Consider the following 25,879-nt stretch of genomic DNA (forward strand, 5'->3'; position numbering starts at 1 on the left):
GCGAGTACGACCGGTGCCGAGGCGATATTCGGTGCCGGGACTGCGAGCGGCGTGGGGACCTGCTTCGGGACCTGGATCGGTGCCGAGGTTCCAGCCCTTGTGATGGAGGGCGGATTAGTGCAGGTTTCCCTCTCGACTGGACCGGGCGAGTTAACGGTGCCGTCGGTGCCGGTGGTTGAGGCGGTGCCGGCTCCGTGAGAGCTATTAAGTCTCTCGCCGCCGTGAAGGTCTCTGGAGTCGACGGGAGGCATTGTATCACCGCCGGCCTTGGTGGAGACGCTATCTGCACCGGACTCGACGGCCTCGGTGCCGGAGTCGACGGTGCTGGAGGCACCTGTTTCCGGTGCTCCACCGGCGGACGCGGCTCTACCCCCGGCACTGGGGGAGCCGGCGTCTTCGGCGCGGAGGTCCCCGTCTTATGGGCTTTTTTATGCCCCGGGGATAATGACCGGCGTCGAGGCACTTGCTGCGCTTGCGGTGCCGACGAGGTCCGGTGCCGGGGCGGCTTGTCCGACACCACTCGCGTGGTCGTCGTGGCCGGTGCCGCCGGAGCACTGCGCACCGAGGCGCTGGGTGCCGGGGCCTGACTTGTAGATGGAGCGTCTGGACTAAGTGCCGCTTCCATCAAGAGTTGCCGGAGCCGAAAGTCCCGCTCCTTCTTGGTCCTGGGTCTGAAGGCCTTACAGATCTTGCACTTATCTGTTTGATGGGACTCTCCCAGGCACTTCAGACAGGAGTCGTGCGGGTCGCTCGTGGGCATAGGTTTAGCGCAGGAGGCGCACTGCTTGAAGCCGGGAGCTTTGGGCATGAGCCCGAGCCCGCGGCCGGGGGAGAAAGGGGGAGACGACCCCCTTAGTCCCCTGGACTATTATAACAACTAAAACAACTTGAAACTACTAACTATTTAACTACAACTTTAGAACTATAACTATAACTATAACTACAACTATGAACAAGAACAAAGCTAGGGAGAGTGGAGGACAGCTATGCCGCGCTCCACAGTTCCAACGACCGTCAGGGGCGGTAAGAAGGAACTGAGGGGGCGCCGGGTCGGCTGGGGTATATATTCAGCGCCATGAAGGCGCCACTCTAGGGGGCTCCACAGCCGACCCGCCGGTGTTGCTAGGGTAGAAAATCTTCCGACGATCGTGCACGCGGCGCGCGCACACCTAATGGAATGGATATGAGCAAGCACTCGAAGAAGAACCTTGGTAATATGTTATAGCTGGCCCCTAAGGTAGTATAATCAAGGTAAAAGAAAAATGTCTTTTTGCTAGAAGCAAAATAAGATCTTCCCCCCACTTTGTAATCAATTGCCCTGTTGAATGAACGAAGTGTGAATGAAGAAGGCGTGGAAGGTAGCACCTCCAGACAGCTGCAACCCTTGGAGAGTGGATGGGAGCCAGACCAGATCAGTAGAACAGGTCAGCCACCGACTCGCCGCTCGCCTCCTCATCCCCCCACCGCCCCGGCTCACCCACTCAGCCCACCTCCCCCACCGCCGGCTCACCTGCCCTCCCGCCACTGCCCGCCCGCTTGTCTCCTCAGCCCCCCACCCCTCCAGCTTACCTACTCACCCCCCGCGGGCCGCACAGTGAGCCCACTTGGGCCACATGCAGCCCCCGGCCGCATGTTGTGCAGGCCTGCTTTAATGTATTGAGCTTAGTTTGCATGTTTGTTTAATTTGCTCAGTAATCTGCTTTGGTCTGTTTGCTACCACTTATAATCACTTAAAACCTACCTTTTTATAAACTTTTGTTTATTCTAAAACCCAGTTTGGGGAATTCATAACAGGGGGTGGAGGGCAAAAAGCTGTGCATATCTTCCTCCACATTGAGGGAGGGAGTGAATTTCATGAGCTTATACCGTACAGTTTTCTGTGCAACACAAGACAATACAATTTTGGATTTGCACCCCAGAGGGGGTGTGCACTTGAGTGCTGGGCAATCCCCAAGCTGATTCTTCCCATACAGAGCTGATTTCAGTGTCTATGTCTTTCTGCAGCTGGGCATGTCCCTACCTGGGTATGTGCTAGAGGAGGCTTGAGGGCCTGGCTTAGCAGGACATGGTGAGGGAGCCCAGGCTGATGGAACAGGCAGGCTCAGTGGGACCCCAGTACATCAGGTGGCACCCCGGAGTGTGTGTGTGGGTAACCCATCACAGCCTCCACACAAGTGGTTCTTGATCTGTGGGTTGGGACCCCAAAGTGGGTAATGACCTTGTTTTAAAGGGGTTGCCAAGGCCGATGTTAGACTTGCTGGGGCCTAGGACTGAAGCCGAGGACTTCAGCCCTGGGTGCTGGGGCTCAGGTTACAACCCTTGGGCTTTGGTTTTGGCCCCCCTACTTGGGAGGGCGGGGCTCAGGCTTTGGCATTGCTCCCCTTCCCCCCCAGCCTGGGGCAGTGGGCACTGGCAGGCTCAGATCTCGGTCCCTCCTCCTGGGGTCGTGTAGTAATATTTGTTGTTGGAAGGGGGTCATGGCGCAATGAAATTTGAGAACCCCTGCTCTACGCTCTTTCTTCTAACACAAAAGGCCCTCCTCAACCAGGAGCTATGTGGAGTGGCCAACTGAAGATGTCATGTGAGCACTGTTGAGCTGAATCAGCTCGCAATGCTGGCAGGATTCTAGAGTATTGACGGCACTTCACTATTGATAATTAACTTTTCCGTAAAGTAACCATTAACTATCAGCACCGTGAATGATTGACTCTCTTCCAGGCCAACTTTCTAAACCTTTACTTATTGGGGAGGGGGAGCTGAAACTAAGCTGATAGGGTGGAAAACAAGAATCTTACTTAACCTTAGCTGACATCTCTCCCCATCCACTTCCTCTGTGTCATACCTCCCAGCACCAAGTTGTGGTCCTAGCTAACCGAGGCCCTGATCCTGCAAATTATAAAGCATGGTCAGATTGATGTGTCTGCTGAGATCTCCATTGAAGCTCCATGTGTGCACAGCAGAATGCCTCTGCAATATGGATTGCAGGATCAGGGCCCCAGATTGTAAGCTCTTTGTGACAGACACTGTGCCTTCATTCTCTGGGGATGCCCATGGTACTATCTGCAAATGTCACATTCAGGGGTGGTGAGTTATATGGGCTCCTTGGTGCCTGGGCTCCAGCAAATTCAGGACCCAGGGGGCCAGGCTCCACCAATGTTTGGGGCTGGGTCTCTCCCCCAGCGCTGCCTGCCACCCCCATGCACCTCCGCTGGAGCATCCCCCGGCCCCACCTGCCGCCCCTGTGTGCCATCCCCAAGCATTCCTGCCTGCCCCCTGCAGCTCCGCGCTGCTGCGTCCGGTTTCAAGGGAGCAGCGCCGGGGGCAGGCTGCGGCAGGTGCCGTGCTGGAGGAGCCCATGGCACACACCGCCCCCCCCCCTCGGCAGCTGACTCTGAGTCGAGTCCGGGGTAGGGGGTAGCTTATCCTGGCTGGACCTCCTGAGCAGCAGCCTGGGGGTGGGGCTTGGGTGAGTGTTGGGCCAGGGAGGGAGGGGCTCCCCCAGAGCTCGCTGCTGCTAGTGGGAAGAGGGTGGGGGGGGGAGTCCTCCTCTCTGGCCCCCTGCCCCAGGGGCTGCCTGCTGCACCCCAAACTCCTCATCCCTGGCCCAGCCCCACGCCCTGCACCCCAACTCTGTCCCAGCCCAGAGCCTGCACCCAGCAGCCAAACCCCCTCCCAGAGCCTGCACCCAGCACCCAAACTCCTTCCCAGAGCCCACACCCCTCCCCACCCAAATTTCCTGCCAGAGCCTGCACCCCAAACCCCCCCCCTGCACCCAAACTCCCTCCCAGAGCCTTAGGCAGGTGCGTGTGCGGGGACTTGGACCCGTTCTGGGCACCACCAAAAATTATACAAACCTGCTGCCCCGGTCACATTCTATTAATTTAAGGCCTTCATGCTGGCGAGCAGTTGGAAGGCTCAGGGTGAGCAGGGGCCTTCCTTGCCCCTTGCATGGCCCATAGAAGAGCCTGACACAGCTATTTTGCCTGTGCTCTGGGGAGTGCAGGGACCACCGTGCTCCCCTGGGGGCACGTAACAGCTCCAAGGGGGTGGGAAGGAGCCAGGGCAATATCCCTGCACACACTGGAATTTGTGCACCCCAGAAAGCAGTATAGCAGCCTCCCAGCATTCTGCCTCCCGGAGCTCCCTGCTGGGGTAGTGCAGCAGGACTGCGCCTTGAAGGACTGTAAGCTCCAGGGGCAGGAACCGGATCCTTGTCTGTGCCTTGTGCAGCATGGAACATGCTGCCAGCACTTGGAATGACTAATCCTAGCCCTGCCCATTTACCCTCTATTGCGGGTCCCACTCAGCAGCTCGTAGCAAGGCTCTCTGTTCTGTACAGAAACAGAATAATTCATTTCTTTACACACGCACACTTCCTGGCATGCTCTTCTGCATATCACATCCAAGCGCTCTCCTGCTCATGGTGACTTCACTGAGGTGCTGGAGGCTGAGGTCCTGGCAGGGAGCATGGGGGAAGGTGTGGGTACCAAGCGTTTATCCATGATGGGATGGCACAGCAGAGATGCAGGCAATGCCCCAGCTTTGCAGACAGCTCAGCAGCTGCAAGAGTGCTCTGAGTTCCTCAGTCCCATTCCTGCAGTTGCAGCATTAGAAGTTAAAGGAAGTTTCGTTCTTAGGGGGACAAGGCTGAAGGGCAGCTTCTCACAAGGGGAGGCAGCGGGAGTGATGATCTATCACATATTAGTTATATGCTATTTACTGAGTGCATCATAGAGAGGAGGGAAGCAGGGTGTAGTGGGGAACGGGGAGGTATATAGTGGAAGGCGGAAATATAGAGGGGGCACACAGAGAGTGGGCAGTGCGAGAAGGTGGTATAGACAGGATAAGGTAATACAAGATAGAAGGGTTGTATAGAGGGGCTGGGTCATACATAGCCAGAGGGCAGTATACAGGGGATAGAGTGATCTGTGGCGAGAGGGTGGTATAGAGGAGCGGAGTGATAGGACCTGAGTAGGGTTGCCAACTTTCTAATCACACAAACCCGAACACCCCTGCCCTGCCCCTTTTCTGAGGCCCTGCCCCGCTCACTCCATCCCTGCTCTCTCTGTTGCTTGCTCTCCCCCACCCTCACTCACTTTCACCGGGCTGGGGCAGGGGGTTGGGGTGTGGGCAGGGGGTGAGGCTTCCGGCTAGGGGTGTGGGCTCTGGATTGGGGCCAGGGATGAGGGGTTTGGGATGAAGGAGGGGGCTCTGGGCTGGGGCAGGAGGTTGGTGTGCAAGAGGGGTTCGGAGTGCGGTGTCCCAGTGGCGCTTACCACGGCTCCCAGAGGTGACCACCAGGTCCCTGCAGCCCCTAGATGCATGGGCGACCAGGGAGGCTCCACACACTGCCCTCATGCTCGCAGCTCCCATTGGTCGTGGTTTCCAGTCAATGGGAACTGCGGAGCCGGCACTGAGATGGGCGCAGCGCGTGGCGCCTCTGTGGCCGCCCATCTGTCAGGCCGACTGGAGCCACCAGGGTCCGTTTTCGACTGGGCGTTCCCATTGAAAACCATACGCCTGGCAACCCTAGACCTGAGAAGGCAGGAGGGACCCCAGAAGGGAGAGGCAGTAGTCTAGAGGGCTGGGGTGAGGTGATTCATAGCGGGAGGGCGGTATGGTGCGGGGGGAGTGATGGGACTGGAAAGCGCTGCCTAGAGGGACTATAAAGGAGAAAGGGCGGTATAGAGGGGCGGGGTGATACACGGGAAGAGCGGTATGCGGGGGCGGGGTGAAGCTCAGAGAGGGAGGCAGCGAGGCCGGTATGGGTTAGCAGGGTGCTCCGTAGGCCGGTGTAACGGGCAGCAGCCGCAGCCTGGCAGGGCAGGGCGGGGTTACAGGCTCCTCCCTTTAATGCTCTCCTGGGCGGTTCGGCTATTTCCGGAAGCCGAACCCGAGGTTTCCCGAAGAGTCCCGGTAAGTCACGTGGCACGGAGGGGGCGGTGTCGTGCCCCTTTCCCGCACGCAGGTTACGCCGGCCACGGAGCTGACGTACGCAGGTAGCGTAGGGGCCGCCTCTATCATGGCCGGTGGGGGAGGCGAGGTGGGAGCGTGTGCGGTGTCTCCTCCGCCGCTGCAGGGGCTGCAGCTGGTGCAGCAGGGGGCCGAGGCGCGGCTCTACCGGGGACAGTTCCTGGGCCGGGCGGCCGTGGTCAAGCTCCGCTTCCCCAAGCGCTACCGGCACCCGGCGCTGGAGGAGCGGCTGAGCCGGCGGCGGACGGCGCAGGAGGCCCGCTCCTTGCTGCGCTGCCGCCGGGCAGGTGGGGCTGAGAGATGGGGGGCTCAGCCTAGGGGTGGCGGGGGCTCTAGGGGTGTGTTGGGGGGCTTAGCTCAGGGGCAGAGGGGGGCTCTGTGGGTGTGGTGTGGGTTTGCTGGGAGGGGTGAGTCTATGGTGAGATGGGGGTTGCTTGTGGGGCAAGGGGAGCCTAGGAGGAGGTGGGGGCTCTGTGGTGTTGTGTGGGGCTGAGCTGGAGAGGTACAGGAATGAGTCTAGGGCAGGGGTTCTCAAACTGGGGGTTGGGACCCCTTGGGGTCACAAAGTTATTATATGGGGGGTCATGAGCTGTCAACCTCCACCCCAAAACCTGCTTTGCCTCCAGCATTTATAATGGTGTTAAATATATAAAAAAGTGTTTATAAGGGGGGTTGTACTCAGAGGCTTGCTATGTGAAAGGGGTCACCAGTAAAAAAAGTTTGAGAGCCACTGGTCTAGGGAGAGATAGGAGCTGCTTGTATGGAAGGGTCTTGGCACTGGTTGGGGAGGGGTTTGTATCGTGAATGGAGCCATCAGCACCTCTTTACACTTTTTCATAACCCCAGGTAACAGGGCTTTTAGTCAAATTGAAAGGCAACAAAAACCTACACAAAAGGACTTGTTTAAAATCCAGCACACAATTGTCCTGAGTGACTCGCTGCCACAGGATATTGTTTTCTGTGGTCCTCATTGTAGTATCTGAACATTTCACAATATTAATGTATTCACAGAGTATATTGATAGTATTTAGAAAGAGGCTTGGGCTTTTCTATGTTGGGGAAGTAATGGAAATAGGTGTTCTCCAATAGGGCCCTGCATGATTATTCTGAGATCTTGTCTACAATTAAAATGTAGAGTGACATATCTATGGGCTTGGATAAACTTGCAAGTTAGAGCGCATTAAAGCAGCCCCGGGCGCCCTAACTCCTGAGGTGTCCACGCTCACAAGGCACGTTGATAACCTGGATTCTGCTCCTGGTAATCCACCTCCACAAGAAGCATAAAGCTTGCTGTGCCCCGGCTGAAATGCCCGGGCGTCAGTGTGGACGAGGTGTTGCATTACTGCGCTGTGATTGGCCTCCGGAAACGTCCTATAATCCCCTGAAGTCAAGTAGCCACTCTTCTCATTGTTTTGAAATTGGCTGCAGGCATGCAGATTTCCCCTTTCAGAGCTCTGTTTCTGACAGCCAGCATGCTTATCTGCTCCGGGACAAAGCAAACCATTAGTGTGGAATGCTGCTGTTGTGGGGAGGGGAGGTCTATTGCTATCTGAACTTAAGACTGCATGCTGACACACTCTCTGCCCCCCAAAACACAGTCTCTCCCCCCACATACACACAACACACCCCTGTCCCCCCCCCCCCCATTTGAAAAGCACATTCCCGTCACTTGCACACTGGGATAGCTACCACAATGCACTGCTCTTTGTGGCGTTGCAAGAGCTGCTAATGTGGCCACGCCAGTGCGCTTGCAGCTGACCGTGTAAACACATGGCAGCGTTTCCCCTGCTCTGGTCTCCGAAGGCTGGTTTTACTGCCAGCGCTCTACATCTGCAAGGGTAGCCAAGCCCTATGTTGCTCAGAAGTTGGGAAAAGTTCACAACTCTGAGCGTAGTAGCTATTCCAACCTGACCTCTAGTGTAAATGTGGCTAGGTTGACAGAAGAATGCTTCCCTTGACCTAGCTATCAGGGTTGGGAGGTGGCTTGCCTACAGTGATAGAAAAATCCCATCTGTCACTGTTGGAAGCCTCTATAGTGCTACAGCACTTTAGTTGTGCTGGTGTAATACCTGTAGGGTAGACAAGCCCATATTTTGAAGTAGTGTCAACACAAGAAGCTATTCTGGATGCTATCGTGCCCTAAATTCACACTTTACCTTACTCTGAAGTAACTTTCAAGTGTAGACAAGCTCTTGGATGAATAATAGGAACAGCCTAAGTTATAGTGGGGCAAAAGTGAAGCAGGGAGATAAAACCTTGATCTTCAGGGCACCATCCACTAATGCAGGGGATCTCAAACTTCATTGCAGTGCGACCCCCTTCTGGCAACAAAAATTATTACATGACCCTAAGATGGGAGCTGAAGCCCGAGCCCACTGCCCTGGGTGAAGGGGCCAAAGCCTGAGCCCCACCGCCCTGGGGAGGGGAAGTAAAGCCTGAGGGCTTCAGCTGCAGGCAGGGGACCTGTAACCTGAGCCCCGCTGCCCAGGGCCGAAGTCCTCAGGCTTGAGCTTTCGGCTTCAGCCCCGGGTCCCAGCAAGTCTAAGCCAGCTCTGGTGACCCCATTAAAACAGGGTGATATTTATCTTCATCTGTAATTTCAAGATTCTTGTATTTTTTCTTCTCACAAAGAGCAAATAAGTGGTATGTGTGTCTTCGTCATTTTCCTGATTTATGGTACTTGCTCAGGATCTGCTCAAAATGCAGCCATGCCTAGGACAAAATCTTAGCATATATTCTGCATCTGCCAGACAAATGTGTTGTCTGGCCGAGTGATTAATCCTGTATTCCACTGAAAGTGCAGGGGGGATTTAAGGATACATAATGAAATTTCAGGAGTTGAAATTTCGAGCTTGTCTACATTATGGGGGATCCAGTGGTATAGCTACAGCGCAGTAGCCATGTCGGCGTAATTCTGTGGTGTCGTCACATTCTACAGTGATGGAAGGGTTTTTTGTTTTTTTTCCCAGTGTTAGCCAGGTTAGTCTGTATCAGCAAAAGGAACGAGGAGTACTTGTGGCACTTTAGAGACTAATAAATTTGAGCATAAGCTTTCGTGGGCTAAAACCCACTCATCGGATGCATGCAGTGGAAACTACAGTAGGAAGATATATATACACAGAGAACATGAAAAAATGGGTGTTGCCATACCAGCTGTATACCATCCTACTGTATTTTCCACTTCATGCATCTGATGAAGTGGGTTTTAGCCTATGAAAGCTTATGCTCAAATAAATTTGTTAGTCTCTGAGGTGCCACAAGTACTCCTCGTTCTTTTTGGTTTTTGTTGTTGTTGTTGTTGCTATTGGAAAACCACCTCCTTGAGTGACGGTAGGTAGGTTGATGGAAGCATTTTTCTGTCAACCTAGCTGTGTCCTATGCCGAGGGTTAGGTTGGCAAAGCTATGGTAGTTGGGTGTGGCTTTTTCACATCTCTGAGCGCCATAGCTCTGGCGACCTATATTCTAAGTGTAGACCAGACATTAGGCAGGGCAGTAAACTTAACACTGCTAAACTTGGACTTGTCAGTGCACTAGAGGTCAGGATTTTGAGCTTCTGTCCCAATTCCAGGATCGTGTTGTAAACTTCTAAGAGTGTATTTGATTTATGTAATTATAAATTTTGAATATCTTAAAGCAAGCTTAAAAATTCTTATAAGCTAAAAGGTAGCATTTCTTCAACTTTTTTTTTTAATAGGGATTTCTGCACCAGTCGTTTACTTTGTGGATTATGTCTCCAACTGTATATATCTTGAAGATATTGTAGAATCAACTACAGTTCGGGATTATATAACTTCTGTACAGCAAAGTGGAAAGGATACCAGCAACCTCTTTCTCTTAGCAGAAAAGATAGGTGAGGTTTTGGCACGAATGCATGATGAGGATCTTATCCATGGAGATCTTACAACTTCCAACATGCTTTTGCGACCACCAGTAGAAGAGCTGGACCTGGTGCTGATAGATTTTGGACTGAGTTTTATTTCTGGTCTTCCTGAGGATAAAGGAGTTGATTTGTATGTTTTGGAGAAAGCTTTTCTGAGTACTCATCCAAACACAGACACACTGTTTGAAGCCCTGCTGAAGAAGTACTCTGCTACATCTAAAAAATCAAGTCTAGTGATCAAAAAGCTGGATGAAGTACGACTACGGGGAAGAAAGAGATCCATGGTTGGATAGAAGAAAGCAGAATTTGTGGGAGGGTAGGGGAAATGTAACTTCCTATGATGTGCAAATGTGCTTGTTTATTAATTGTTTGGTCTTATTTCATAATTCACCATTTTGGTAGCTTTCATTGTCTTACAAATGTACAATAAACCAGTTTAATCCAACATGGTGGTGATCCTTGTACAGCAATCTGACAAGTGGCTCAGAGTAACCAAGTTAATGACAGGTGATGGGAGTGCAGGTGGGAAAGTAACAGCTGAGTTGGGAACAGTTGCTTTTCTTGTCTCTTAATGATCAGATATCCCTTCTTAAAAAGAAAAATCCAATATTTGTAGTGTGATTTGCTATGCAAACATAAAGCTTGTATTGTTAGATCATTAAAAATGTTATGTTTATTGCAGTAAATTTGGGAAAGTGTAAATTTTGGTTCTGTTTTCAAATCAACTTTGTTTTCTTAAGCCAATAGTCAGTTACATCAGTAATAGAAATGACCAAGTCCTCTGCTGAGGATCTTTCAGTTAAACAAAAGTATTGCAACTTTCCATGCAGAGTTCTGTAAGAAGGAGTGCTTCCACTCTGACTGTTTAGGCCCTCTAAAATAAATCAATTTTTTTTGTTTTAATCAGAGTATAGCAACAGCGGAATGCCATAGTGGATCAGAGATGAGGTTCATCTACTCTGGTATCCTGTTTCCAACACTGGTCAATATCAGATACTTCTGAGGCAAATGTATTCTTGGTGGAATTCTGCACTAAAAAATTAAAATTCTACATATTTTATTTGTCAAAACATAATATAATCATGCCATTTTCAATTATTTGGTAATTTATTTCAAAATACCTGTCAACAAGTATGTCTGTAATGATACAGATGACAAAAAGGATTCCCCCCAGAAGTAGGGAGTTAAAGAAACCCCTAGGACAATCCAGTTCCTGTTTCTCTGTTATGCTTTCGTTGGGTGCCTCACTCTTGGGGTACATCTACACTACAGGGGGGAGTCGATTTAAGATACGCAAATTCAGCTACGTGAATAGCGTAGCTGAATTCGACGTATCGCAGCCGACTTACCCCGCTGTGAGGACGGCGGCAAAATTGACTTCTGCGGCTTTCTGTCGGCGGCGCTTACTCCCACCTCCGCTGGTGGAGTAAGAGCGCCGATTTGGGGATCGAGTGTCGCGTCCCGATGGGACGCGATAAATCGATCCCCGAGAGGTCGATTTCTACCCGCCGATTCAGGCGGGTAGTGTAGACCTAGCCTTGGTGTGTCACATACTTCCACATCCTCAGAGTCCAGCTGCAGGTTCTGCTCCGAAGTTTCATTACTGCCTGCAAGGCAGAGACAACTTGTACCTTCTGATAGAGAGAGTGTGTGTGTGTGTGGGGGGGGGGGGGGGGGGCAAAATTTAAAGGTTCGGCTGCCCGCCCGAGTCATGTTTCCCCCCCCCCCCCCCCCCGGGCAGGCTTCACCCCCTCCTTACTCAAGTCTCCCCTCCCGGAAACCAGCAGCCCCTCCCTGCAGCTCCCAGCTATGGCTTCTGCCTCTTCTGGCAGCTGCTGTGCAGGGAGGGAGTCTGGGGGCACTATGTGACTGACTGGGGCCAGCAAACCCGGGAACTGCAGCCTGCCCAAGCCTCCTGGGGAGCTGGGCTCTGCTGGACCTTAGCAGTGGGCAGCAGCTCTGCAGTGCCAATTCTGCAGGGGACGGGAAGGAATTAAATTCTGTGCAGAACATTAATTCTGAGCAAACTTTGTGTTGTGCAATGGTGCAGAATTCCCCCAGGAGCCAAAATGTAAGAATTCTGCAGTTGGCAGATGTGGGCTAATCAGCCCCCTCACATCGTGATGACTCATACATCTAAGCCCTGAACCACATGTTTAAACATTAATTGGAAATATGTTCTTAGCATTAGCTACTATAAGTGGGCATTCTTGTCATCTGTATAAATGTCCAATTCCTTCTTGAATGTTAAGTTCTTAGCCTCTGACTTTTGGTGGCTATCAGTTCTACACTAATAATTATGTATTTATTTCTTTTCATCAGTTTAGAACTTGTCACCTTTGTTCCCTTGTTCCTGTGGTATGAAATGGGAAGAGCAGAAACTCCTGATCTACCATCTCTATACCATACCTTATTTTATACTTTTATTCCCTGTTGTTTATGTCCTTTCCAAAATACAGAATCTGCATCTTTTCAGTCTCTCTTCCTATGAGCTTTTTCCATGGACAAGTAGTGTAGACAAGCCCTAATCATTCTTGTCACCCTTCTGTGAACCTCTTCTTATTTTGTAATAACCACTGCTGTAAACCAATAACTACTGTAGTTTTATTTTTCCTGTGACATTTTTGTAACCATGGCTCATCTGCACACTTTGGGGAAGCTGGGTGGTTATTTTTTTTTTATATCTTAGGGAGCCCTGAGCTTGGGGGCAGCCCCCTGGGTCTCGGGCAGCCCCCAGGGCTTGTGGGAGGGAGAATGGTGAGTTTCTCTGTCCCGGGGGAAGAGAACGGGCGCACAAGGGGTCCGCCCCTCGCTCGGTGGGGAAGGCGGCGGAACCCCAGTCTGGCACCCGAGAAGCCGCTGCCATGCCGGCAATCGGAGCGAGACGCCTACCAAGCAGCTCCGTGGCTCCGCTTTAGCGCCGCAGCCTGAGAGCGGGGAGGAGCCGAGTTCGGGGCCGCTATTCTCCTCCTCGTGCAAGCGTCCTAGCGCTTCGGGCTGCCCGTGCCCGGCGCGTATTCACTTCCTTGCCAGAGAAGTTTGCCCAGGTCAAGTGCCCGGTTCCCCCGCCGTGGGAGCCGGGTTCCACCGGCCCGGGGACAGTTTTACCAGGCGGCCGAGGAGAGCGACTCCCTGCTCTGACACCCCCCCCCCCTTGCCCTGCAGCGCCCTTTCCTGAGCCAAGCCCCTGGCTGCACCCCGCTGCGGGGGGGCATCAGTCTTAGCTTTCCCGGCACGTCTGGGGGCGGGGCCCTTCTCGGGGCGAGGCTACTCCTGGCTGCGCTAACTTCTCCAGCAGTTCAAAGTGCACCTGCTGCGGCGGCTCCTTCCCGGCTCCCCGCCCTGCCCACACCGGACTATGGAAGCGCTGCTCATGCTGGTGCACCTCGTGGCTGCAGGTATGGACGCTCCCCTCTTCCTCTGCCCTGCGGCTTGGGCTGTGCCTGCTGGAGGCGGCGAGTGACACGGGAGGCTCCCTTCGCTGCCCCTCCCGCCGCCTTCCCCTCCTTTGCCGCTGCTGTATTTCCAATCAATGACCCGTCACTGCCAGCCAGACTCCGCCGCCTCTATTCGCCTTTGTGCAGGACCTTGCCCCGTGAGTGGGTCTGTTCAGCTGGGGCTATTCCCGAAGGAAGATACTGTTCAACAGCAGCCAAGGCGGCAGTGTTGGGCCTTTGGGGATTTTCTTAAATCCGTCGGAGTTGAGGTTGAACACAAACCCGAAGTGTCACCGCAATGAGAGGGAGGAAAGTCCCGACGTTGGCGGTGGTCTTGTGGTTTATTTAAGTAGCAGGCTAAGTAGGCTGGGAAGGATTAGATTTTTATCAGTAAATGTCAGTTTCACGGTACACACAGGAACTGGCAAAACATTTCTATCAGTAATCATCGAAAGTTACAGCTGGGCAAAGTAAGAAAAATGCTGCCTGATAACTTCTTAAGAGTCTAAATCCAGTGATCTAGACTTTGAATTCGGCTTGTTACAAATGGGCTAGTGAACAGGTCGGATTGCTTGATTTGAGGGTATTTACTGTGGACATTTTGACATGTGATATTGACAGTTTGTGTTTGGTTATAAAGCTTTAATTGATTGAATTTCAATGTCTATTGTCATTAAATAATTGTCTGACCCCCCATAATTTCCCACAACTGTAAAAATTTAAATAGATAAAAAGAGAAAAAGCTTTAAAGCCCATCTTGTGCAGCTGTGTAAATTTAAATTGATAACAATCTTTAAAATTCTTAAAAATAAAATCGATATATGTGTGTGTGTGTAAACCAATTTCTGTCAAGCCTAACTCATAGTTTCTGGTAACTGCACCTGTATTCCCCCTCCATGGTTCCTCTAGGACATTCACTTAAAGGTTTCTGGTTCCCAGCCATCACCTCTCTTGAGCAGAGACCTGCATCTCTCTGTCCCTCCTCACAGGGGATTTTAAGGCTGCACAGCTCCTTGGATTACACTATGATATCCTCAGCAAGTCAGACTGCCTAAACAGGCAAGCATCTGCATGTTGCTTTCTCCCTGAAGGCTATAGCCCATGTATTGCCCACAGTTACAGGTTACCACATAGCTCCTTTTAAGCAAGTACATTTATTCTTAAGGTAAAAACAGGACAGAGAAAACAATAAAAGAATCTACACACATGCTAGAACGGTTACCACTGGTCACCCCCCAACACCAACCTAGCGCACTAGTAGCTTTCAGTCTTTCAAAACCCACCACTGGATTTTTCCTGTGGTTGAAAGTTCATATCCATCTTAGCTCCAGAACCAGAACAAGGGCTGGGCAGAGCATTAGTTTCTTTATACAGCTTCGGCCTTTGATCTTCTACAATGGGTAATCAACAAAGACCCTCTCCTCTGGACGTAGCTTGAAAAGGCTGGGTTTTTGCATAACCAGAGTTGGATAACGTGCGTTAACTGCACCCTAGGTATCCCCAGGAACTGCAGTTAATGCTTATTGTCCCAAAAGTCCATACTTGTCTGGCATTTTCAATAGTCTTTTGAATTCCCCATTCCTACATTGGTCATATCTTGCCCCTAGAGAGATTACATGAACTTAATACAATAAGATCTTTCAGGGATATTGCGATATTGCCATATCTGTCACACATGGTGCTATATGCTAGATAAACTTATGCCAGACAAATAATAGGTCCCTCCTCAAAAGAGTTTACATTCCAGAGATATGAGTGGCTATGTTGCAACACAATACAGAGCAAACATAGAATATCAGGGTAACTAATATTTGGAATGCTTCACAGAACAGGGCTAGAAAAGTAATAGTATTTTACACTAATTGTTTGGAATGTGTAACAACTTGCATCTAAAGTGAAGGCAAATTTGGCCCAAAGTGTCTTCAGCTTTCAAGTTTGAGGGCTTCAGTTTTAAGGGCCAAATTCTGCTCTTGGATGCACCTACAGGGCTCCTGTTAATTTCACTGGAGATTCCCGTTTTCAAGTGCATCAAGAGCAGAATGTGGCCCGAAGAGCTGTGTTGTACCAATAAATAAAATAAATAAGAATTCAAAGGAGATAACATGAAAACTATTCTGAACATTTGCCATTTGGGGAAGTTGAAGTGGGGGTGGGGGGAAGGAGAAAAGGAAATGTTATGTCCATTAAGAACTATCCAAATTCCACAACTGCAGTCCAAGTGGAAAATATAATCTCCTGACTTGTTTAGTAATAAATAAGGTTAGTTTTATTAAAGGTATGTTTGACTACAGTGGCATAGTTACAAAAAAAGAAGTCTGATTAATTTCTGAAATCTCCAATACCAAAGAGTGCAGTTGGCTCCCTAACATGGCTAGGTGTATTTCAGACAGGAATCTGGAACAAACATGTGGAACAATTTTTATAGCAGACCTTTTACAAATTGGGAAGAGATGTTCCACAGACAGAAATGTATGACAGTGACTTAGAAAAGCAAACGGTACCATCAGCTTGAAATCTAGTCAATTAAAAAAAATGAATGAAAAGTTGTTTCAGGTCTTATCTTGATCTCTTGAGTCTTAATTGTGTTTTTTACGATTACATTTTCTGAACTCGCACAATTTAAAGAGGAAACTGACTAAGATCACGATCCACCATTTGTTTCAGTTGGTGTGAATCCTACACCTATGTAATACCCCATTGACTTCAATGGGGCTGCACATGGGTGCAGACATCCTTGCTAGCAGATCTGAGACCTGTGCTTGGCATAGTGTGCTGTCAAAGGCATGGAATAAACAAACAAAAAATGAATCCAACTCCCTTCTCTAATCCTTTTCACGTGCTACTTGTAACAAGGGTAAGGAAATACATTTGAGACAGATGTGTAATTTTTATGTTGACAGTAGGGTGACCAGATGTCCCGATTTTATAGGGACAGTCCTGATTTGTGTGTCTTTTTCTTATATAAGCTCCTATTCCCCCCCCCCCCCCCGCATCCTCTGTCCTGATTTTCCACCTTTGCTGTCTGGTCACCCTAGTTGACAGTGTCCCATTGAGTAAACAATGACATGTCTGGTGCTCCAAAGCATCAATATATTGGTCACCCCATCTCAAAAAAAGATATATTAGAATTGGAAAAGGTACAGAGAAGGGCAACAAGACAACAAGAATGAATAGGGGTATGGTACAGGTTCCATACTGGGAGAGATTAAAAAGACTGGGACAGTTCAGCTGGGGAGGGAGGGGGGGGGGAGATATAATAGCAGTCTGTAAAATCATGAATGGTGCGGAGAAAGTGAACAGGGAAGTGTTATTTACCCCTTCACATAACATAGGAACTAGGGGTCACCCAATGAAATTAATAGGCAGTAGGTTCAAAACAAAAAAAGGAAGTATTTCTTCACACAATGCAGAGAAAACTTATGGAACTCGTTGCAGGGGATGTTGTGAAGGCCAAAATAATAACTGGGTTGAAAAAAGAATTAGATAAATTCATGTTTATGAACTATGGCGATTAGCCAAGACGGTTATTAGCCAAGATGCTCAGGGATGCAACCCCATGCTCCGGGTGTACCTAAACCTCCAACTGCCAGAAGCTGGAACTCGATGACAAGGGATGGATCACTTGAAATTGCCCTGTTCTGGTCATTCCCTCTGAAGCATCTGGCTCTGGCCTCTGTCAAAAGAGAGGCTACTGGGCTAGGTGAATCTTTGGTCTGACTCAGTCTGGCTGATCTTATGTTCTATGTTCTTATAGGGCCCAGTTCCTAAAATATCAATCCCCTCGGATATGTGTCTGATGGCTTTGATTTATCCACAGGACAGGTACAACCATAGAAGCACGAATGTCCCCACCCCGGCACAGTGATGTGACTCCATCCTGATCCTAGGCAAGCCCCTAATTAGGGCTGAGAGGGAGAATTCAGTCTCTATAGCTCCTTTTCCAGTTGCTAAGACTGATAGTGAGTGCCAATTGCATGTTCGTTTGTTTTATTTTTAGCTACATTGGAAATCAAGACCAGCCCTTCCCCAGTATTCTGTCTGGTGGACAAACATATTGAGTTGCATTGTAATTTTACAATCTGGAAGAGTGTTAAATTGGAGGATGTGGCAGTGAAATGGACCATAAACAATGAATTTGGAGAGAAGACCATATACCAGTTTGATGGAAAGCATACGTTATATCACCGGAATGGGGCCTTGGTGAATCCTCAATTACTAACCCAGGGCAGCGCATCACTGAACCTGCATAATGTGACATTAGATGACGAAGGGATCTACACATGCACTGTTTTAATAACCCCGCAATATGGAAGTGGGACAATCCAGCTCCAAGTAAGAGGTACTCAATACTATTAGCTATAAAACAGAAACAACCAACCAATGTGTAACTTTGAGGCCAGTCAAAGGGTTGAATTAAGACATGATGCTGTGATGTAATGAAACAGTAGCCTTATTTTAGCCTTGGAGATTTTCATCTTTAGGAATTCCTAATTGCTTCATAAACTACCGAATTGGGACAATAGGGTGTCAGATAAATGGGAGTATTCTGTATTAATAAACTCATTTTACAGATGGGGGAAATTGAGATATAGAGAATAACTGACCTGCCCAGAGTCACACAGTGATGATAAAACTGGGTCTAGAACCAAGAGGTCTGATTCCCTATCCCCAGCCTGCAGTAAACACTAAACCGCATATGGATAGGAAGTGACTTTTTTGGAATAGGAGCACTGAATATTAAACAAACCCCTATAATTTCTCTTGCCACTGCCTACAGTTCATTCTCCAGTGACTGTTTTGAATTATTTTTAGGCACTTGTTTGAGGATAACTGCAGCAAATGTTTCTTAGGGGATCATCAAGTGCTTTCCAGGTCCTTGTGGTCAGTTTAAAGTTAGCTCCTTTACTGTCTCTTTGATGCAATGATTTAGTCACGGTCTGGCTTGTTTACATGTTAACGTTATAAGAGTAAAACTTTTGTAGAAAAGAAACTCTTCAGAGGAATTCTTACTGTGCTTCACTGGTGTGTATCTATCACTCATTTGTGCATTTACATTCTCCTTTTTATTTTGAACTAAATTTTTACTAGTGTCCATTAGCACTCAGTCAGTATTTTGAATCTAGTCTTATTCACTTAATGCCATGTAACTCTGTATTCCCAATTTTAACTATCTTCTCAGAAGCAAAATTAGTGTCTAGTGCTAATTAGGAATCTTTTATGGGGAATCATGAACAACAGGATCTTGTTTGTGCATGACTGTGATCTGTCTTCCCAGCTCAGCCTACAGTGTTGCTGTCACCCCAAAACCCCGAAATTACCGCAGGGGGAGAGAAAACCTTTTCCTGTGATGTTCATCAATTTTACCCTCAAGAAATTGACATCTCCTGGCTGGTTAGGAAGTATGGCAGTAAACACGAGAGACCTTTAACGCAGGATATCTGCACGGGAGTCCCACTGGCTCATGATAAAAAGGGCATGTTCACCGTGCTGAGTCGGGTGACCCGAGAGGTGTCTGAAGAGGATGATGGATCCTTGTACATCTGTGAAGTCCGACATGAATCTCTGGAAAAGCCGCTGAGAGGAAATACAACCATATTTGTCACGAGTAAGTGGCCCAAGAACAGACTCTGAATAGATCTGGTTGAAAAATTTTTAATGGCACAATTTTCTGTCAGAAAATGTAATTTTGCTGAAATCAAACTGTTTCGTGGAAACGTGTTGATTTGATATTTTTCAACAGGAAAACGTTTAAATGAATCATTTTTTACTTTTTAATTTTGATAAAGTCAAAATTAATCATTTTTACCTTATCATTTTGATTAATTTTTGTTTAAACTTTTATATTATACTAAAATATTAGTTTTAATATATTGTATGTAGAGATTTAGCATGATAGAATATATGCCATAGATAATATTTTATATAACAATGTTTTGACATTACTGAAATTAAATGTTTCAGTTGTTCCACATCAAACTATTTCTGAATTTTCATTTTGTAGAAAATTTCAAACTTTCAGCTTTTCAGTTTGATTTGGAACAAAAACAAATTAAAAAATGTTGGGATTTCCCAGCAAATGGCAATTCTACTCTACGCATTGGGGAAATCCTAAGAAATGATTGATGAGAGAAATAATTTTAATAGGGGCAAAATCCTGCCTTAACTCCAGAAAGTCCTGAGTGCAGTAAAACCAGTGCCCAGGGGCTCAGGACTCCAGGGGCCTGCACAGGGGTTCTGCACTCTCTTCAGGCTGTGCTCTGTGTTGGCTCAATGCTACAGCATGCGGAAGAGATTGAGAGTAGGGTGGGGCTGTTGCAGATCCACCATCCACAGAAGAGGAATGCAGCATTCCCAGGGACTTTTGCAGCCTTGAGGCTTCAATAGCTGCTGAGCTCTGCAGCCTGTGTGGGAGATCTGCTTCTTCACCCTTGCAGTTCCCACAAATCTCCCCAGCTCACAGCCCCAGTTACTCAGGCTGTAGTTGAGGGCAGGAAAGCAAAAAACACTCAAATATCCTGTATATCAGCCTTCTCTAGCAAACTCATATTACCCCAATCCCTGCTTCATACCTTCATAGACATAGCCCTGTACCCAAAATAGCAAAGTTACTCCATGGCTCAGTTCACTCCTCTTTCAAGTGTGTTCTTCATGCACATGTCATCCAAAAGGCTTAGAATCCCTTGTCTTGCCTACACAGAACTGATTATAGCTTGACCTCTTTCTGACTCCTTTTACCATCATGTAAAAGGGGGATAATAACAATAATGCAGAAGTGCTGCACTTTCCAGGGCTGATGGGAAGCTTCATTAATTATTTGTAAAATGCTTTGAGATCCTTGGGTGGAATCTGATTATTTTAAATAGTTTCTAATGAATACATTTGTTTTCAGCCCCAAAGCAGTATCATCGGGATACTGGGTTCATTGTTGGAGTGGCTGCTGCTTGTATTGTGATAACTGGAGCGTGTAGTATATTTTTGACCATATTCTATCAGGAACAACTTATGAAAGGTAATTTTTTTTTTAAACATTAGCATCCTTCTAGCTGTGGTAGGCCTCCCATTTATATACTAATGGTAATAATAATTAATAACTAATAATAACTTAGCTAAGGGTATGCTCTGCAAAGAGTATGCTTCTTAGCTTATGTTAAAGGAAAGTTGGCCTAAAAATCAGAGCTAAAGCTTTCTCTAACCCAGAGTGTTAACAAATATCCTATTTGATTCTGAGCCCCAAAGAAGGGAGTTGCTAACTTCTGTACTTCTATCTTCTATATTTCCTTATGGATATTTTGTATGTTAGGACACCTCAATCAGCTGTATGGCCCATGAGCAGACTCCTTGGGAAGCACCAATAGTAGGTAATCTAGCTTATTTGCCTGCATCATGGCAGGATTGATTTAATTTCCCTAAACCATCTGTCATGGACTAATCCGGTCATTAGAGGGATGCAAGAGGGTTTTAGCAACTATGGGAGACCAACCATAGAGGTTGGGGCACTAGATTTAGCAGTCATAGCACTTGTCAGTACTGGAGGGATCACAAGGGTTTAATCAGATAGAAAAGATGGGTTTCAGCAACTGAAAGGGGAGTGGGCCCCCTCAACTCATTTTATTGCAAAGGGCCATTGCGTGGAGGAGGTCCTGGTTGTGTCTGAGCAAGAATGATGACAAAGCAGGGCTCCCATAAAAGGTCCAGAGCTCTCTGCAGCTACACTTTGGATACATGCCTAGAAAAGACCCAGTGTGCTGATTTCACTGTGGCCAGTATTTCATATTTCACTCCTACTGTGAATATCACTACTTTATATATCCAGGAACCCCCAGTTCTGCTATGCCAGCATCTCACAGAGACTTCTAAATCCCAAATTTATCTTCTTTTCAGTGCCACCTCAGGTTTCCTTGATTAACAAACCAGATGTGATCCCGATTAATGAGAAGCTGAAGCTGATGTGCAACATAAATGGGTTTAGACCAAAAGCGATTAGTGTGAAATGGTACCGGAGAACCCCCCAAATGCCATCAAGTGAAGCTCCTGGAGAAGCCTCTTTTCTTCTGGGTCCGAGAGACGATATTACTGACAAGGCAAGGCAGCCTTTGGAAACCAATGGCAAGTTCTTCAGTGTTCCATCCTGTTTGACCTACACACCCACCATCCGGGATGATGGGGCAGTGTTTGAATGCAGCGTTGAGCACAGCGCACTGAAAAGCGCCATATGGATGAGCACCACGCTGAGTGTCACAGGTAAAAGCTCCCCCCCCCCCCTCCTGCCAGCAGATCTTCTTTTCTTACTGACTCCTTGCCAAAAACTGAACAGTAACTTTTTACAAGATTTCCCTAAACACACACACACACTCTCTCTGTCTCCCTTTCAGCTCGGCCGACAAGTCTCTACATCACTAGCTGGCCTCAGGCTCCCACGGTAGGAGAGACGCTCATTCTGAGCTGTGTAGTAGAGAAATTTTACCCGAAGGATATCACTTTGACTTGGTTTCGAAATGGACAACTGGTTAGCGATGTGACACAGTTTGGACCTTTCCCTTGTGAAATTGACTATTTCAGTGTCTGGAGCCAGACTGAGTTTATACTGACCAATGAGGACGAAGGGGCAGTTTATATCTGTCAGATAAAACACAGCAGCTTTGGAAATATAGAAGAACTCTTCTATGAAGTTAACTTGCAAGGTAAGATACATGCCGTGAGTCAACTGCTGCAAATGATGCTAATAGTGGAGCTGTCTTTGAGAGGTTCAGCAGATTTGCACCACGAGGTGCAAAAGATTCAGAGCTTGGGAGGCAGGGTGGTCTATTGGCCCGTGCACAGGGCATAGTGCTAGGAAGTCCTGAGATCTAATCCTGGCTCTACCGCTGACCTGGAATGTGGCTTGGGGCAAGTCAGTCCTTGTTTTTCATCTGTAAGATGTAGAGGATAGGGGTATTGTGACCATCAACTAAATATAAAGTGCTATGGAAGTATTAAGTATTTCTAGGTGAGAATGGTTTGATCACCTGGAATCTGAATGGAGCCTTTGGGTTAAAGACTGTAGAGGAAGCTAAGGAGCAGCTGAGTTCCTCCTAACCCAGCCTATTAGAGTGATTGCTGAATGGGCCTTCTGCTTTCTTGTCTTAGCCCCATTTCACACACTGATCTTCAGCGGTGGCGCAAAGTGGAACCGGCCCAGGTAATGCCCAAAGTCTGGGATGAGGAAGAAGAGGTGTGGTAGCTGTGGCTGAGTAGAGAGAGACCTTATTCAGCACAGTGCACTGTGTGTCAGTATAGGAGAGCCTGGGGATGTGATGGGGGCCTGGAGTACTGCAAGAGCCCCATGAGCTATAGATACAGGGGAAAGAGTGTGACACACACAATGTTGGGCCAAGGTCAAAGCTACAGTCACACCCAAAAATTTCCATTGCCAGACCCGCAACATGCCATAAACAATCAAACCAGGCACAATTTGCAGCAGCTCTCACTGTGTGAGCTGTAAGCTCCCGCATTCTCATTATGACTGTCATGAATAATTCACCACTCCCATTGGTACAGTTATGCATCTTGGCCATGTGCCCTCTTCTTGACATTGGAGGTGACTCATCTAACCATCTGTCCTGCTGTGTGTTCTTTCAATTTGAACAGGGACACCCCCTGAAGTTCTCTGGATCACCACAGACCCCTCCATTCCTGTGGCGGGAGAGGAGCTGAGGCTGAACTGCAGGATCAATAACTTCTCCCCTAACGTGATCGCTGTGAACTGGTTCCGAGATGGGCAGCTCCTGCAAGCGGGAGTCTGCCATTCAGTCTCCATAATGGGGGCCAATGGTTTGCACTCCATCTGGAGCGTTTTGAGAGTCACGCCCGGAAGGGAAGAGGAAGGAGCAGTGTTTACGTGTCGGGTGACACATGCTGCTTTAAGGGACTCTGTAGAAAGATCATACACTCTGCAGCTGCCTGGTATGTCCTGTACAGCGTGTTTGATTGGATAGTTCATACAGTGCCTGAACAACGGAGATTAGTTTAAAGCGAAGTGTGGTCAAGGGGCCAAATGAGGCCTGTAGCGTGCCAGAGGGAGGCCTAAAGTGATGGTGTGAGCCGATGGCTGTGAGCTAGGAACTTAATGAGACCTGATCTCAGCTCTGACACAGACTCCCAGCATGCTTAATCTCTCCGCCTAAGAGCCCCCATCTGTCCAAACACTCACTTACGTAAGGGTGGAGCGAGGAGTGCTGTGTTTGTAAAGCGCCTCATTTCTAATTATTGTTATGTTATTAGAATGCAGCCTGTGGCTGCTCTCGGCATGTAAGCGTAGGACGGGAACAAAGCTGATCAACTGCAGGTTTTTAGGGCTGGTGAAATGTTATGAAACACAGAGCCTCTGAGTAGCTCTAAGGTCATCCTAGCCCCTCCTGCATCCCAACAGCTAGAGGTGAGCACTGCACCAGGGGATGCTTGGACTTTGCTGGTGCGTTCCCCTCCCCCTCCCTCCTCCTCTTTTGTATTGGTCTCTGGCTACCAGATTTAGTCCTTGGGCTAGTTGGTGTCTGTTACATTTTCCAAGTCCTGCACTCATATATGGGATCCTCACTGTGGTCAGCGAATGCAACTTTCTGCATCACAAATGGCAACATTTCGCCCAGGACAAATAAGGCAAATTTTGTTTATGAATTTGCTCCATAGGGAAATGTCATTTTTATGGAGACATTTAAAAAAAAAAAAAAGCTCTGCAGACTAGTGGTAGTGAGAACCCAAAATGTTTTACTCCATTGTAAAATGATGAACTTCCCCCCACCATCTGGCATGTGATTTTTTTTTTTTTCCATATTGGTGTAACAAAGCACACATCAGCAGTTACTGCTGGCCAAGCTGACAATTCTGACTTTTTCTTTATAGATTGACTTGGTGAAGGCTCAACACACCGTCCAGGGTGGGAAAGAAAGCCGAAGGTACACTTCCAGCACGGGGAAAGTTCTCTGGAACTGAAACTTACAGAAAAGTTGGTTCGACATCCCTCCCACTTCATCTCCTGGCTTTCCCGTTCTCCTTGTAAAGGGATCCTAACTGCTCCTTCCCGTCCTCCAGTGTAAGGACTGGTTCTATGTCACGCTCATGGCAGCTGCTCGCTGCCTTTCTGTATGAAAAGCACCAGTTTAGCAGCTGGTTTGTAGAGCAGAGAGAATTTTTTGTTCTTTAGCTTCACTTTTGGTTAAAGGATGACCTAGCGTCCTGCATTTTTTGGGTTGTACAGAATTGCTAAACGTGCAGGTGAGCAACACCCAAGAGTCAGTATTATTAACATAATACTTTTTCTTAGGGCTGGTCCACACTAACCCCCCAATTCGAATTAAGATACGCAACTTCAACTACGTGAATAACGTAGTTGAAGTCGAAGTACCTTAGTTTGAACTACCAGATACTTACCGCGGGTCCACACACGGCAGGCAGGCTCCCCCATCGACTCCGCGTACTCCTCTTGCGGAGCAGGAGTACCGGCGTCGACAGCGAGCACTTCTGGGATCGATTTATCTAGGGTTACCAGACGTCCGTTTTTTTCCGGACATGTCCGACTTTTTGGTAATCAAACCCCTGTCTGGGGTGAATTGCCAAAAAGCCGAACATGTCTGGGAAAAATACCACTGGCCGGGCACTTCCCCTCCCGGGCTCCGGGGGCGCAGGGTCCAGAGGCATGGGGGTTGCCCAAAGCTGGTAGCGCTTGGGCAGCTCGGCTCTTAAACAGAGCCGAAGAGTCAGGGGAGGAGCACAGCAGCCGGAGCCCGGGAGGGGAAGTGCCCGGCCAGGGGCGCAGGGTCCGGAGGCATAGGGGCTGCCCGAAGCCCGAGCGCTACCAGCTTCACAGTTTGTCGGGCAGCCCCCAGACCCTGCGCCCCCAGCTGGGCGCTTCCCCTCCCGGGCTCCAGCTGCGCTGGGGAAGCGCCGGCCAGGGGCGCAGGGTCTGGAGGCTGCCCGGCAAACCGTGAAGCCGGTAGCGCTCGGGCAGCCCTTTTCGTGTGGCTGGGAGGGAGGAGGGGGCGGAGTTAGGGCAGGGACTTTGGGGAAGGGGCAGAGTTGGGGCAGGGCCAGGGCCCCATGGAGTGTCCTCTTTTATTTTTTAAATATGGTAACCCTAATTTATCGCGTCTAGACAAGATGCGATAAATCGGTCCCAGAAGATTGATTGCTTACTGCCGAACCCGGAGGTAAGTATAGACGTACCCTTAGTATTATTAACACCTAGGATTTATCTCCAAAGGGCATTAACTAAGTACTAGGGCTAGGGCAGCTAGGGCATAGTTATTAACCTGTTTAACAGAAGGAGAAACAGAGACACAAAGTAGTGAAAATGATTTACCCAAGGCTACTTAGAGAGCTGTGGAATTATTTTCACAGATACTAAGGGGTTCGTTGGCTTTCATGTACATTGAAATGATCCTAGCTGACTCCTAGATAGAAATTGGCAAGGCTGCGAAGAAAACAAGAGAAGACCTATCATATAGTTTACCACTGGGTGTCTCTCTTTACCTCATCACTGGAGGTAGAACTGAAAAATGTAAAGACAGCTCTGCAATCTGGCCTGTGGTGACCAGAGTGTGTTACCTAGCCCAG

General features: G+C 48.6%; 2 protein-coding genes and 1 non-coding gene across 4 annotated transcripts; all 3 read left to right on the plus strand.

The window, feature by feature from the left end:
- Positions 1-5,993: 5,993 nt before the first annotated feature.
- On the plus strand, positions 5,994-10,929 carry TP53RK (TP53 regulating kinase). The gene is made up of 2 exons (XM_034787908.1): positions 5,994-6,260; positions 9,669-10,929. The coding sequence occupies exons 1-2, from the start codon at positions 6,023-6,025 to the stop codon at positions 10,145-10,147; spliced, it is 717 nt and encodes a 238-aa protein (XP_034643799.1). The 5' UTR covers positions 5,994-6,022; the 3' UTR covers positions 10,148-10,929.
- Positions 10,930-11,905: 976 nt separating this feature from the next.
- On the plus strand, positions 11,906-24,640 carry LOC117886302 (CD276 antigen-like). Of its 2 annotated transcripts, XM_034787989.1 has the most exons (8): positions 11,906-13,252; positions 17,289-17,630; positions 18,567-18,896; positions 20,181-20,300; positions 21,173-21,532; positions 21,664-21,972; positions 22,919-23,233; positions 24,170-24,640. In XM_034787989.1, the coding sequence occupies exons 1-8, from the start codon at positions 13,213-13,215 to the stop codon at positions 24,172-24,174; spliced, it is 1,821 nt and encodes a 606-aa protein (XP_034643880.1). In that variant the 5' UTR covers positions 11,906-13,212; the 3' UTR covers positions 24,175-24,640. The 2 variants fall into 2 exon arrangements, with proteins under 2 accessions (XP_034643880.1, XP_034643879.1); XM_034787988.1 differs by lacking the exon at positions 24,170-24,640 and having other exon boundaries at positions 22,919-23,969.
- On the plus strand, positions 12,829-12,958 carry LOC117886357. The gene has a single exon (XR_004647940.1). It is a non-coding gene; the product is annotated as a small nucleolar RNA SNORA5 (small nucleolar RNA).
- Positions 24,641-25,879: the final 1,239 nt, after the last annotated feature.

Source organism: Trachemys scripta, chromosome 12 (assembly GCF_013100865.1).
Source record: "Trachemys scripta elegans isolate TJP31775 chromosome 12, CAS_Tse_1.0, whole genome shotgun sequence".
In the NCBI taxonomy this organism is placed as follows: domain Eukaryota; kingdom Metazoa; phylum Chordata; order Testudines; family Emydidae; genus Trachemys; species Trachemys scripta.

Bases quoted from the DNA above. Each gene is read 5' to 3' on its own strand.
- LOC117886302 (XM_034787988.1), top strand. From the start codon at position 13,213: ATGGAAGCGCTGCTCATGCTGGTGCACCTCGTGGCTGCAG. The intron at 18,897-20,180 runs GTAAGTGGCCCA...ATTTGTTTTCAG, and splicing joins TACAACCATATTTGTCACGA to CCCCAAAGCAGTATCATCGG. The intron at 21,973-22,918 runs GTAAGATACATG...CAATTTGAACAG, and splicing joins CTATGAAGTTAACTTGCAAG to GGACACCCCCTGAAGTTCTC.
- TP53RK (XM_034787908.1), top strand. From the start codon at position 6,023: ATGGCCGGTGGGGGAGGCGAGGTGGGAGCGTGTGCGGTGTCTCCTCCG. The intron at 6,261-9,668 runs GTGGGGCTGAGA...TTTTTTTAATAG, and splicing joins GCTGCGCTGCCGCCGGGCAG to GGATTTCTGCACCAGTCGTT.